We start from the raw sequence: 14,937 nt of genomic DNA, 5'->3' as shown, positions 1-14,937 counted from the left end.
TCTGTCGGGAGGCAAATTCAGCAAGCAGCTTCTGTTGTCTCTCTCTTGCTCTCTGACGTCTGAAAGTAGAATATGCAGAATTGAACTAGATTCTAAAACTAAATGAATACTGATTTACATACATATGGAGGTGCAAAAACAAGATATAGAGTCATACAAAAATAATCCCTCTAAATAAAAACTTTGCATCTGCCCAGCGATCTTCTCTCATTTTAATTTTACTGTGTTTGGGATGTTTCGGGGCATTTCTCACAAGAACTGAACGTCGGGCTGCCAACGCAGTCAATGTGTCAAATGAAATATCACAAACGCTTTATTAGCATCGCACACCAATGCTAGATGATTTGGCATCGTCTTGTTGTAAGAATGTAAACAGTCCAACTTGATATGTTTAAAGCCCTAATCAACACTTCATCTTATCAATGGATACAATTATACTGTATAATGTGAAAGGTATCACTTGTGTTGATTAATTATAATCCAATTCTACAGTCTCTTCCCCCACAGGGATCTGTTCGGCCTGGGCTGATACTGTAGTCGGTGCCATCTGAGTCAGAGGTGCGGTTCACAAAATTCTCCTATCTGTATACAAATACTATGCCTATTAGCTGGAAAGACTGAAAGTCACTCAACTCGCTGGCATGTGTATATAAACCACAACAGATAAATCCTACTCATTCCTACTCTTGTCCTTAAGACCTTTTAGATCATTGACATTTTCTATGACAGGAATTTAATAATTCCCATTAGAAAACACACACACACACACACACACACACACACACACACACACACACACACACACACACACACACACACAGGGTGAAGGCTGACTGTAACGTAAGTCCCTAATAAGAGGACATAAACAAATGCTGACAGGAACGTCACAGCTCAATAGTTTTTACTGACGCCTCAGGGGTGCCAACAACCTGCATGAGGAACGGGCAGCGGCTTCTCACTTCCCGCTACCACTGACCGCACTACTGCCTGATGGTTGCCTTGGAAACAACACTTTACCCATGTCTGTGGGGTGAAGCCAACCCCAAAAGCAGACAATTATTAAATGGTTATAGCCCATTCCATCATCATTAGAGGAAGTAAATGGGAGCCACAGACTAGTGGGTGAATGTGAAGAGGAGTCAGAAACCCTCAGCGAGTTTGATTAGATTTTTCAAACAGCCAACAGACCCAATTTTCATGGCAGTGCAACGATGAACAACATAGTTCATGGCAACACATGATAGTTGCACAATTGTTTGAAAAACGAAAAGACTGTTTGAAATCTTAAAATACAGTAAATTTGGCTGAAAAAGCATAATCTGCTGCTGCTGCTGCTTTGGCCACACGTTGGTGGTAGTATACAGATTATTAGTTTTTCAGACAAAAAAAAAAAAAATTAACGATATTAATACGCACCATGGACCTGTGTAAATGTAAAATCATAGTAGCGAATATATTATTTAACAAAGAAACACAGTACACGATTATGCTACCTCTCTTCCTTATCCATAGTTTTCTTGTCAGTGGGACTGTTCTTCTTTGGTGGCACAGGAGGACACACCTTTCCACAAATGTCCTGGATGCTACGCTTGATTTGGCAGCTGCGCGTGGCCGCCTTGGTGAGGATGCGCTCAATGGCTGTAATGCCATCTCCGTGAGTGTGCCGGCTCATGTCCATCTCCTCCAGCCACGACGGAGACAGAGAGTTTTGCTTGGACGATAACTTCTGGTGGAGCTTGATGAGGAGAGACAGCATGCTCTCCCGGATCTCCAGGATCTCAGTTACCAGCTGCGGGGGTGTGCCTGGTGGGACCCAACGCGTTGAGGAGCTCTTGGGCCGAACAACCTGGGTGGCTTCAGTGTTGCTACGGTTGATTATCTCCTGGAACTTCCTCCTCCGCTCCGAAACAAGGCTGAACACCTGAGCTTCACGCAGGTTCTAGGAAAGCATAGAACAGCATCGACATGTTTGAATAGGTGACAACACCCAAGTCTGGCAGTGTTAATGTCATGTCCAACACCATGTTTCACTACGGTTTCTGATTCTGATATGTGGACACAATAATACTAAATAAATAATGTCCCACACAAACAACATTTGTCAAAGCACGTTGCAAGTATCAAGCAGACATCATATCAGCAAAACATGCAAAGAGATGAAGAGCAAGATCTCGTGACCAGCATCCCTTTATTCCACCTGCATCTGGGTGCTTTGTCAGATCCGTCTTTGAGCACAAACACAATCTCCTAAAAGGACATCACTAGTAGTCTGATGGACTTTGATGGATTGGAGGGGTGATTCATTACCAGTGAGACGAGCACAATACACATACAATTAAATGTCCATTATAGAATTTCCGCTGGCGTTTCACAAATAACTTTGCCGATAACATATATCGGCAGACCATATTCCTGCAGCGAATTCAAATCATCCTGATGGGCACATAAGCCTCCTGAAGGACAGCCATGACCTGACAAAAAGGACCTGAGCTGCACTGTTGAATAAAAATATATAATCCAGCCCAGTTAAGGAAACATCAATCATATTGCCATGCGGTTAAAAACATTTACCCAAACCTGCATCTCACATGTAATTAGTTTCAGCAGTCAAGAGGGAAGGAAACTGCTGAAGCACAGCATTTAATCACACCATAACACACCAAGGCAGACCTCCTTTGAAAGGTGCAAAGAAATTCTTTCATAGCTCAGATAAAAAAGTAGACAAACACAGCCGCATATGGCATTAAAGCAATCAGCCTTTTTTTTATAAAAAAGGATGTAGCTACCTCTCTCCAATTCCCTGAAAGACGTCTTGAGTTCTGTAGAGCAAGTACAGCAAAACGAACAACAATAATAATAATAATAATAATAATAATAATAATAATGATATAAAAAGAGGAACAAAAGATGATACAAAAAACATCATGTCGAGCTCAAAGAAAATGTGACAAAACAAGTTTTTGTTGATGTAATGTGCCAACTATATCATATAATGCCGACTGCTACATTGAGCATGGAAAGGAAAGGAGAGCACCAAAGTAACCAAGATTTATCCCATAGGGACCATGAACACACAATGTCATAGTTACCCATCTTTAAAGTTGGTGAAAAATGGATGTTGGATCAGAAATGAGTCCTTAAGGGATGTCACCCAAAACCTTTCTGTGAAGACCGATATGGGAACATCTCAAATCTGAAGGGGAAAAAAATGTGTTTCCCCTTCTAAGTTATGGACAATTTCTTGGCATGGAGCAATCACTTTCTGTACTTCCCACTGGTTGCTTGCCAACCTCACACTGATGACAAGACTGTATCTTTGGCTACGCTCCCTTTGGCTGTGCAGGAGGGCTTCTTGTGACGTAGTAGCAAGGGCGGTGAAACTCCTTTGAATGGAATGAAAGTGCAAGAGGCATATGATAGTAATGAGGATGATAAGACCCGATCAGCTGATAATCAAAGAGCAACAGGTGGAGCAAATTACATATTTTCACAGACTCTAAAAGTTGTGAGAGACATTATAACCCATTTTCTATTTAGATTCAGCCACTACATGCTATGTGAAAAAAGCATTCATATATCTATATTGTTTATGATACTGTGGGTCAATGTGGTATTTTGTTTACTTGCAGCACAGAGCCATCAATTAAAGTCAGCATTAGCGCCATGTATTGTTTTGTGTGTCAAACTGAACGAGTGGAAACCACGCCTTATTCTAAAACCGACAGCAGTATGCTCGTCATTTATCAAGTGTTCATGGCCAACCTTTAAGCAGACAATTGCCTCCAGCAGATACATAGCAACATTGGCCTGTGTTTTTGGACATTGTATGAATTAAAGTCTAATAATCATTGACCTTTTAGCTTGGATCTCCTTCTGGGTCTTGCACATATAGAAGTTCAGCTTTCTTGCCCACCCACTGGTTTAATTCACTGCCATTTGTACTGGGAGGAGCCATACAGTAAACAACAAACTGGCCTTCAACATAGTCGCTAGAGGTAAAACTTGCAGTTGTTTTGATTACAGCGACATCACACTGTAATCAATGGTAGTGTAATCAAGCTCAGCTCACAGGCAGAGCTACCTTTTACCTGGCCATAAGAAGAAGCTTCAGTGCTGGTGCTTGGAGGGGCCTCTCTCTTCACTTCAGGAGCCGTTTCAGGAACCCGAACCCTCACAAAGTTGATGACGTGATGCAGGTTGGAGAGCAGGTTTGTGCCAGGGAACCAGCTGTCATGGCAGTGCTCCTCAATGCAAGGCTCCTGGAAGCATCAATCTGGTAAGACACTGATGGACACTAGAAGTCTGGATAGTGAGACGCTTGGTTGTAACTCAGACACCCGTATCTCACCTCATCCTCCTTGTTGTCTTGAACCTGGTTGTCCAAACCCAGCTCGATCAGGTACAGCACCATGCACAGCACATGCTCCGACATGTTCTGATGATCCATCCATATCTAGAAAAATAAAATGATAAGTTAATACTAAAGAGCAGACAAATATCATCGCCCTCACTATTGATACCAACTATGCCCCTGTTAGGATTAAACAATTGTTTGCCTGTCAACACTTATCTTTTTCTTTCTACATTAAGGCTCTATACATGGACTGTCTGGTATTGTACCAATATCTTGAAACATGTATAAATCAAATCATTGCCAAGTGAAATGACAGGTCCAAAAATGACATATACATGCACTTCTGATTTAGCTCAATAAGTTAATTGAGATGCAAGATCAAGTCGTTAAAAAGTTTCACCTTGTAAAGGAGAGTGAATATCACAATGTGCAGCGTCTTGCAGTGCAACAGCTTGATGAGGCCTTTGTAACACGGATGTAGAGCAGTCCTCTCCTTGTAAGGTGGCCATGGGTTGCCAGTGTGAATGCCAGACTGTTTTAAACTAGGTGACGTAATTAACAAGAAAGAAATTATCAGAGAAATGACAGAGTAGCACACAGAACATAGTAATTCATTACCAAACCCATAAGGGCGCGAGCTAGCTCACGGTCAACAGAATGGTTGTTTTTCCACATAAAAGCAAGACGATGAAAAGGAATCTGAATTTAATGAAGTGACACCTTACATTGTTCAGAGTAATTCACTGCACAAAAGATTGTAGACTATGCAACAGAGCAGCCGACGGGCAGCACAGTCACTCACTATATTAGTGATGATGGGAATCATTGTTATATAAAACTAGGGCCAGCCTGACAGGCAATCCATCATATTCAAACGGTGTGAATGAGCAACATGAGGCTGGTATCAGACTCTCAAGGTGGAAGTGGCAGCGGCAGCTTCAATATGTTTCAAGGAAAAATATGGCTTTGTTTCAGCTGGTTAAGGCTATAAAAAGCGGGATATAGTGCAAGTAAAAGAAGTACAATTAACTACTTTCAAGCGCTACCAAAGAAGGCCTAAAATCCCATTAAAAAAAAAAAAAGGTTATCTTCCCAACTTCTATTTCTCAAACAGGCGTTCTCAGTGAGAGAACCTTCATTATGATTAGCATCTTCACACGTTCCAGCGACCATAAGAAAATAAACCCAAAGGTATCTCCTTCACCTCCATGCTCCCTTTGTCTTGGGAGAGGTCTGTACCACAATCAAACAAGAAAGATTTCCTCAATTCTATTACAATTTAGACATACATTTAGAAATATAGATTTTTCTCGACAGCTATCTAATTGGAACCAACTTGAGCACCCAGTAGATCTGACCTTTCTTATCATGTCCCTTCATGGGCAGAAGAGAAAGAGTTGACCCTACGACACTAAACAGAGCATGATGCAGGTTGATTGTCAAGAACGACTGAGCATGAATACTCAGAAAAAAAGGAGGGAGTACGGTCAAGCAAAATGCAAAGACATTATGCGACATACAATGCTAAAAACATTTTTATAAAAAAATAAAATAAAAAATAAATAAAAATCACTGCTTATCCAATATCTAAATTATAAAACACACCTTTACTTTGGGAAATCAAGGCATTAACTTACAATGCTGAGTATCTGTCCATTGCTGACTGGACGTCACGCCGATAGACCGTTCTGAGAACGACCATGATGGGGTCAAATTCCTTCTCCCACACCTCCGCTAGTTTTGCAAAGGGAGATAAATGTTTTGTAACCTCTGGTACAAAGTGACATTGATTCACTTTCTTCCTATTTTCACTTTATCCATGCGAGTGGTGTAAGCCTGCCCCCAAGTGGTCTGCTGAGTACGAATGACATCACTCTAATGCTCATGGCTTTCGGACATTTCATGGTCATCATTTTGACTCATTTCTATTCACAAATTAGAATCCAAAGTGTAATAAAATACATTGTATGTATGCCCTCTTGGTTGGTTTTGTAATATATGTGCATATCTACATATAAAATGGTTCCTATGGCAAGTTAGATTTAAAGGGAAAATTTGCTGATTTTCAACAATACAGTTGTTACTGACGTTCTCCGACTCTCACTGTGACCTGACAGTGACTTACTTGGTATGAGGAAGAACTACAGAGCACTACTTTTGCCTTAAAAGCTGTGCGGCGCAACGCCACTCAAAAACGTCCTTGTTCCCTGCGTATGTGATACGTTTCCAACAGCAAAAGTGGCATCTCAAATTGATGTGTCCAGAGGATGTTATAGATATAGCATAAGCATTTTTGAGACACTTCTGGAACATCAAACAGGTTTCTTGCTACAATGGACTGCTAATAAATCATCCTACCTTTTGGTGTGTACATGCCCTGCTGCATGGAGCCTCCAGGCTCGAACACCGGTGCTTTGAAATCAGCCACAGCAGAGAGCATCTCCTCAAAACTACAACTCCCTGGAACAATACCACTCTTTGGGTTGGGGTTCTCAGGAATCTAAGAAAACACTCTTAAGGAAAATAATTGCTGTGGATGACTGAATATAATTTCTCTTTTAACATATTTAAATTGAAGGATACGAGGTCTAACAGCGCGCTGTGTGTACGGTCATTCATGCACAACTGCGAGACCATTTCACTCCGAAGGATCTCATCATCCGTCATCCCTGTTAGTGAGAGTGAAAAGTAGAACGTAAGGACAAACTGATGAAGATCATAGCCGGACATTAAATGTGGAGGGGTTTAAGCAAATGGCTTGTGTCTTTTAGTCCATTTAAGTCACAGCCTGTGACCACAGTTCCTTTAAAATAATGCAGGTTTATTTCACCATCGGCTAATTTTATTATATAGCCTTACTGAGGCTTGTTTTATTATAGTGCAAGTGGTTTGTACATTTCTTGAAGACTGTGTGCATCCTCTATTGAACCACTTACCCAAATGAACACGTAGGCTCGTCAATATGACCAAAAAGGTCAGTGCTCCTTCAAGCATCGGCCTCTCTTGCTCAGAGTCCAACACAGCATTCTGATGCTGAGATGCCATCGTCAACAGGTCTACCACTTTGAACCTGTGTGACAGAAGACAGCATTGCATTAAAATTGTAAAATATTATATGAATGCATGTGTAAGAGTTAAAGCTTACCTCTCAAAAACACTTGAGATAAAGTAGTCAGGATCTAGTCTCGATGCACAGACCTGTGAAGTAAAAATAAATAAATGAAAATAGGAACAGAAAATGAAAATAATGATTATTGTTACAGTATATACTGATAGTTTTCTATGATATAGCAATACAAACCTGGAGCAGATATATGTCTGGGTCAATCATGGAGTTGCAGAAGTGGGATTGCACGTAGGTCATAGCCTGTCCCTTGATCTGCAGACCATTCCTGACCCACATGTTGCTGTGGATCTCTGACAGGGATGCCTATAGCCATACATAGCAACATATTCGTTAACATGTGGCTACAGACTTGGAGAGAAAATAGATATGAATAAAAAACACAAATCTGTTTATGGGCCAAGTGTTATACCTGGATTTGGAGTGGATGCACCATTATCTTCATCAGCATCTCCTGGTCCGGCAGGAGGCTATCCAGGTCCAGGCCTTGGCACTTTACAGCCTGAGATTTTCAAACAATTATATTTAAAAACACACAAACATATTGCAGAATGATGTCTTAAGAGATAAGAGGTTCTGACATACCTTGCTGAGGAACATGGCATAGTAACGGTGCAGTGGCAGGTGAAATGTCACTTGATTTGGAGCAGGCTATAAAAGATTTAACAGCCATGAGAAACAGGTGGTGAGAAAGCCTTGTTTGTAAACACAGTGGTTTGGCTTTTAAATATACCTCGTCAATGAAGCCAATGGCATCAAACCAGATCTGCAGGGTCTCCAAGCAGTAGCGTACCACAGTTTTACTATATTCCTGCGTCTCCTGTGAACAGAATTTATGTTAAACATCGACATAGGGTCTGTCGTGAGTGCATGCATGCATGCCAGGATGTGTTCCATCAATCATTTCAGACCATTAGGAATGCGCACAGGAGAGGTGTGAGAGCAGTCGGAGTGTAAAAACAGACTTACTTTGACTTTGCAGTGTGTCAAGAGACCCCACATTGGTTGCGCACAGGCCTCAAGCTCTGCTGCAAACGCTGCATAGTATGTCTGAGACTCAAATTCCACATGTTCATTCAACTCCCGCTTATTCAGGTTCATACCTATCGCACCAGGAAATGGTTTAACATGTTAGACAGTCACCACGTCATGTAATGTAATATAATGCTCATGTGAGCAATCAATATAAAAACCACATAGTGTGCCTTGTGTTTTGAAAATTCAGCACAGACCTCTGAATATATTTCTTTGATCATGCACATATTAAAATGTGTGTTTATACGCGTTTCACCATATTAGCAAATGTGTTTCTATTCTTAGAAATCAAATGTGTCTGATGAAAGCCAAATAAATCTCTATTAAACATAAGACTTTAAAGCAGGAGCAGTACAGCAGAGAATGTAATAGTGGCACTGCACATTAAGTCAGCAAACGGATACTCCAGCCCACTTTGCAAGGGTGAGTGATATTTTTAGGGACGTGAGGGTGAGTAGACACAGCAAGAGAGCAGCACGAACCACAATCCTAATTCAGTCATATACCTCACTACTCACTTTTCCTGAAGCATTAACAGTAGAGAAGGTGAGGTCTGTCTCTGTCTGACTAAGCATACTGTTGATACATTAAGTCAAACAGGAAATCTGCACACACAATCAAATCAAGGGTTGTGTTCGACCTGGAGAGGATGCTATGGGACCCAAGACCAACATCCGTTTCATGGCTATTTGTCTCAGCTGCTAAACTTCTATTCCGAATTATCAAAAAGGTACAACAGGGAAACCAGAGCATCTGTACTAGATACTTAGTTCTGCATTCAAAGTTTCAATTTACTGTGGAAATTTTTTCCAAAATGGATGCATGGGCAACTAATTGATTTAAATATACCATATACCTATCCAACTATGACTCACCTTGGAAAAATGACACAAAGCTCATCCACAGCATCAACAATGAATGGTCTTCGAGGAACTTTTTTGCAACACTTTGGTGTGAGAGGATGTTAATAAAATCACTAACTAACGGCCAGTAGGTGTTGTTCTTCAACAGAGCTTCACTGCAGTTTACCACAACATGGCGACTGTTCTCTTCATCTAAAAGAAGAAACAAGAGACACGAAAACACAGACATTAACTTAATTTTGACTCACTTTGTATTTAGTCATTTTACATCAAGAAAAAAAAAAAGTGTAACAATTTTGTCTGCAGTACAAAACATTAAAAAAAAAGAACTCAACAAAAAGTTTAAAGTTCAAGATAATTTCACTCAGAGCCTTTACAATGAGAAAGGCCAGAGGGATGAAACAATTATGCCTTTTTTTCTGCACTGATGATGATTAAAAATGGAATGCAGAATAAAAAGTTGCAGTTTGCTATTTTGAAAGCAGTCTTTCTTAAAACATCTCACAGGCTTTATGTACCCAATTTGTACTACAAAAAAAAGAAAAGCAAAGAGTATTCAGTTTTCATGATTATAGTTAATGATGAACCATTAACATAATTATTATGACCTCCTGATACGACATCATTAAGGCCTCATGGACCACTCCATAAAAGGTGGATATTTTGAGTAACTGAATACAATGGAATTATGAGTTTTGACATTAAAGCTCCATCTCTGAATATTAATTTACGTTTGTTAATGCATTAATTTGACCATGCATAAAGCCAGAGAAGTTAATGATCCGTCTCTAACATCAGCAGTCTCTTCTAAAAAATAAAAAATAAATATCCAGAAAATCATGCTGTTCACAACTGATCCAAACTGATTAAAAAACCAGCAACCTGCATCATCGTCTACAGAGCCTTTTTGAAGTTGGACGAGGTGTGTTAAATCAAAAATGATTAGACTTCTGACACAATTGGACCACTTACCCTGAAGTTCACTTTTAATAAGGCAACTCTCCATCATGTAGAGGAGGACTGTGACCATGATGTCCAGCAACTGACACTCCTCCGTCACATGTCGAGCCAGCTCCTCGTTGCTAAACAGCTGCACACTAATATGTACAATGCGGTTGGACATGGTATCAGACTCGTGGCTTTTCATCAGAGTTTTCATGATGAATGCATAATGCTGAACAAATGTTTTTGTAAATGTGATCTGCCAGAGAGGAAGAGAAAAACCCATAACACAATTAAGGCTGCTTGTTATGATGCTGGTTTTAAAAGGAGGATTCCATTTGCTTTCAAAACCCAATATGTATGTGGAAACCATCGTTACAGTTTTTGTTTCAACAGAAGGCCAGACATGCATCTGGCAAAGTAATGTAATCGTGAGAGAAAATACCTTGTAATCCTGATCTGGCAACATGTTTAGTAGGAAAGTGACCATCTTCTGAGGAAACTCATATTGTATTGTCCAAAACAGCAACTCCTCCAGAAAGCATTTATGCTTCAGGGATTCAATAATACACGGATCTGAGGGCAGAAAAGGCACATGATAAGACGGCCATTTTGTGTACATGTACTTGTGCATTATACTTTCTTTATATTTACCTTTGGTACTACTGCTCAGCTTAACCCTCTTCCTCTGTCCAACAGACTGTCCTGCATCTTGGTCCTCCTAGGAGGGAGAAAAGAAAAAACCAACAGGTTTACAAAATATTTTACAGTTACTTTAGATCATTTCATATCAAACTGAAAAAGCCTAACATGAAATGTTAAAAACATTTACTCAATTTACCACACATTTTGATAATTGATGAATCATTTAGCTATGAAAGTATTAAGTAAAAATGAGCAAAAATATAAAACAGATTTAAGAAATCTATATGGGCCTTTTCTTTGACAAAATTATTAATCTATTAATAAAAAATGCAAACATGGTCTTTTGAATTTAAGTACAAACTGGTTAAAATGAGTTTGTTATTCATTGCGTGATGCTGGCACAAACCTCTTTACTAGACTCATCTGGGCTCCCTGGTGCAGTGGTTCCTAACAAAACCAAGAAAAAGATTTAGCCAGGAACATCTCGAGCCACTGGACACAAAAAAAAAGTTGCCCGAGTGATCACAATATGCAAAACTGAATTTGTTCAAACAGCGCATTTCAACCCATGTTGAATATTGCCATGACAGTCAAATTCCTTAAAAGTCAAGGCTTAATTTCTCTAGAAATAAGTGATGAGATCTGATGAGAACTTTATTTGTTAATCTTAAAAACGAATGATATCATACATTAATATTATCTGGAATAGCTATGATGTAGGCAGTTCAATACTGTGCGGGACTGTACGAGAAAGTGGTTACTGCAAGTTCACAGGACATTGGTGCGATCAAATAATGTGAGAAAGATTAGGCTCAACATTAACTTAACATTTCTGACACCTGCCAGGCTTGGACTCAAAAGAGTTTTGAAGCCATTTTCCACAGCTGACAGATATATAAACGGCAATGGTTCTCTTACCCAATAGAACCATTGCTCCTGCACCTCCTTCAGCACCAACCGTGACATCAGCAGTAGCACCTTGGGCTTTCTCCTCCACGGACACCAAACCTGAATTCTGCAAGGCTGACAAATACTTGTCATAGTTCTTTTTAGCATACAAATTCTCCTCTTGGCCTGAAAAAAAATAGAAAATGTCAACAATTGTTTTAAGTGAAAATCTCAAGAGAAAACAAAAAAAACTTGATTGCAAGCAAATATGCAGGAAGTAAAGGACACCTGGATTTGATATTCTGCTCAGAATCCACAGCTTAGATGAAAATGCAGCAAACCTTTTACATTTGTTTTAACAATAAAAATGTATAAATTCTAGAATATGCATTTTGTTTTTATTTCAAGTTTTGAAATGTTCTTATGTGTGCAACCACACAATAATATTAGATCAAGAATTGGTTGAACACAAACTCCACTATAGATATTTACCCATGCTCAACTCCTTGAATGTTTGCTGATTGGTCAAGATCTTTGTCAGTACAGTCCTCATTGCCCCTCCCATCTTTGTGAGCTCCTCCAAGAAGGAGATCTGAGGTTCCAGCTGCTGCAGGACCTTCTGCAGATCTCGCTCAGTTGAGGCGTCTGGTAAAGCAAGATAAGAGATAAGTCATTTTTCATAGTTACAGCCTTTTGTTTGAGATGGTCAGAAAGCCAAAGTATATTGTTTCCCTAAAGAAAAGAATATCATGTGTGTCTTCACCTGCTTCAGTGTATCCATCTCTCAGATACTGTATAATGCACAGGATGAAGTGAGGAAGAACCATCTCAGACATCAAGAGAAGGTCTCGAGGTATTGAGGGGACATTCTCCCCTGTTCTCAACCGATGCCGTCTGCAAAACCTGCAAGAAATTAAACACAAAAGTTGATGTTCCCGACCTCTCATAAAGATCATAGCAACCTTCTCTCTCTTTCTTTATAATCAAGTTTTGTTTAAATTATAGTATCATTCCAGCAGTCTCCATATTTGTCCTGTCAAACCAGAAGGTTGCATGTACATTTCATTTCATTTTTATTTTTATGTTTTATACATTTACTTGTGATCATTGCACTAGATTTAGTTAATTATTCCAGTTGGGTTGAGGTTTATAATGGTTGTGATGAGGTGAGCATTACAGACTAAGAAACTGGGAGCTATTTTTGTTTTTTTTAACCCTGCTCAATACACATAGTGTGATCCAAAGTAACACATTAAAATCATCTTGCTCATATTGCTCAGGATGTTTGACTGAGACAAATTAGTCAGCAGAAAAGTCAGCTGCTTGATGTCACAATATGTTTTTACTTCTGAATAACAATAACAAAACTATGCACATAATGATATGTTTACCTCAGTCTTACAATATTGTATCCAAGCTAGGATTATACATTATAGTTTCTAAAAGAGGGAAAACTATAATTAAGAAAAACAATAATAACAAATCATAGCTATGACTGTGTCTGCAATAGGGCTGGGCAATATAGAGAACATCAAATATCACAATATGTTTTATCAAATACCTCTATATCGCTATTGCAACAACATTGTTGGGTTGACTATTGGTGCTTTCACTAAATATGTACGCAATGAGATAACTGGTAAATAACCATCAGTAGACTAAATAGATTAAAGCAAATAATAGAGCAGAAAACGACCAAATTCAGAAAATGTAAAGCCGCCTTTAAAACCAGGACAAGACAATTATGCCATACTACGATATTAAGATATCTTATCTCATATCACGATGTCGATATATAATATCATCATATTTCCTTAGTCGGTATTACAGAAACCTCGAGCTACAGCTGCTGGTTTAATAATTACAGTGATGGTTAGCATGGCTAGCCCCTCGGAGCAGAGATAACTTGACGTACTTAGTCGAGGGTTAAAAATAAAGCAGTATTGTACTATTAAAAACAGCTGCTGGCGGACTGTAATCCGCATCCATATCTCACAGAAGCACCTGGAAGTAAACAGACTACGCAGATGAGGACATGGTATCATCTAAATTAGCCCACTGTCACACCGAGACCTGTCAAAACAGCGCTAGCCGTTAGCTTAGCCTCCACAGTCTCGCTAGCAGCTAGCGTTAGCGTTAGCTCGTACTTACCCACTCTCCCGCATGACATTCCCGTCTCCACAGTCACAGGCCCCGCCGGCCTGGCTCCGGAACATGTTGAAGTCATGGCCCGTGTGGTCTCCGTTGTTGAAGCACTCGGCGCACAGGGACATGCACGGGGAGATGCCACAGGTCCGGCATCGATACGCCACGAAATTAGCCGTCCAGACCAAGCCGCACAGGGTCGCGTTGTCGTAGGACCGGACGGTTTTGCAGAACTCCTCGAAGCCTTCGCCTCCTGCGATGAGACATTTGCACCAGTCGAGAGCCTCGGTGTCCGCCGCCGGGGTTTCGGGATTCAGCACAACGTCAAGCAGCTCCTGGAGCTGTCGGACCCCGGAGCTGTTGTCTGCCCGATTCAAGTCTGCCTTCAAATGGGCGGCGGTGGCTTTCTTGTCCCGGCGAAGCAGCAGCGACGCCGCCATCATGCTCTCTGGCTTGTTGTCCAAAATGTATTTTTGTTGTCTTGTTTCCATGTTCTCGGGCATTCTCGCGGTAGGACTGACGAGTTCACCCGACGCTCAGTGTCCAAAGATGACTGGATCCAGTTTAAGTATCTGCTCGAGCGGAATCGAGGCGTCTGTTTTGTCTAACCATTCACGATCGTTTGTTTTATAGTATTAAAAAAACACGAAAATAAATAAATACCATGTGTTTTTTTTCGTTCGGGTTTGAACCCACAAAACGAAAGAAAAAAAGCACAACCAGTTTTTCTTTTTTTTCCCGTCTGAATCCAAAAACGAAAATACAAGAGAACCGATTTCAAATAACGAGCCGATATGGGGTTTTACAAATCTTTCGTTTGTTTTTTCTTTTATTAAGACAGACGCAAAGCAAGGCAGGCGACCCGGAGGTACGAGTCTGTCCAAATAAAAGCCAGGCAATAGAAGGAGTGTAGGCAAGTAAAATAGAAACCAACCTATTTG

At 40.2% G+C, this 14,937-nt stretch overlaps 1 protein-coding gene across 1 annotated transcript in view; it reads right to left on the bottom strand.

Moving 5' to 3' along the window:
- ubr3 (ubiquitin protein ligase E3 component n-recognin 3) overlaps window positions 1–14,439 on the bottom strand; it is a gene marked incomplete at its 5' end in the record, with an annotated part of 35,864 nt that extends 21,425 nt beyond the window's left edge. The window contains 24 exons of the mRNA XM_079231189.1: window positions 1–59; window positions 1,494–1,939; window positions 4,089–4,259; window positions 4,349–4,453; window positions 4,755–4,896; window positions 5,992–6,088; window positions 6,713–6,854; window positions 6,938–7,023; window positions 7,291–7,424; window positions 7,500–7,552; window positions 7,656–7,784; window positions 7,891–7,980; window positions 8,064–8,129; window positions 8,212–8,298; window positions 8,448–8,581; window positions 9,389–9,568; window positions 10,349–10,577; window positions 10,764–10,894; window positions 10,973–11,039; window positions 11,370–11,410; window positions 11,882–12,037; window positions 12,344–12,496; window positions 12,615–12,754; window positions 14,003–14,439. The exon at window positions 1–59 is cut by the window's left edge and continues 30 nt beyond it. Coding sequence (XP_079087315.1) covers window positions 1–59; window positions 1,494–1,939; window positions 4,089–4,259; window positions 4,349–4,453; window positions 4,755–4,896; window positions 5,992–6,088; window positions 6,713–6,854; window positions 6,938–7,023; window positions 7,291–7,424; window positions 7,500–7,552; window positions 7,656–7,784; window positions 7,891–7,980; window positions 8,064–8,129; window positions 8,212–8,298; window positions 8,448–8,581; window positions 9,389–9,568; window positions 10,349–10,577; window positions 10,764–10,894; window positions 10,973–11,039; window positions 11,370–11,410; window positions 11,882–12,037; window positions 12,344–12,496; window positions 12,615–12,754; window positions 14,003–14,439 — 3,475 coding nt within the window. The remainder of the gene's footprint in view (window positions 60–1,493; window positions 1,940–4,088; window positions 4,260–4,348; window positions 4,454–4,754; window positions 4,897–5,991; window positions 6,089–6,712; window positions 6,855–6,937; window positions 7,024–7,290; window positions 7,425–7,499; window positions 7,553–7,655; window positions 7,785–7,890; window positions 7,981–8,063; window positions 8,130–8,211; window positions 8,299–8,447; window positions 8,582–9,388; window positions 9,569–10,348; window positions 10,578–10,763; window positions 10,895–10,972; window positions 11,040–11,369; window positions 11,411–11,881; window positions 12,038–12,343; window positions 12,497–12,614; window positions 12,755–14,002) is intronic.
- Between the last annotated feature and the right edge of the window lie 498 nt (window positions 14,440–14,937).

This window comes from Taurulus bubalis (assembly GCF_910589615.1).
Source record: "Taurulus bubalis genome assembly, chromosome: 15".
Taxonomy (NCBI): domain Eukaryota; kingdom Metazoa; phylum Chordata; class Actinopteri; order Perciformes; family Cottidae; genus Taurulus; species Taurulus bubalis.
The sequence above is the reverse complement of the archived record's forward strand: the minus strand, read 5'-3'. Positions and strand labels throughout refer to the sequence as shown.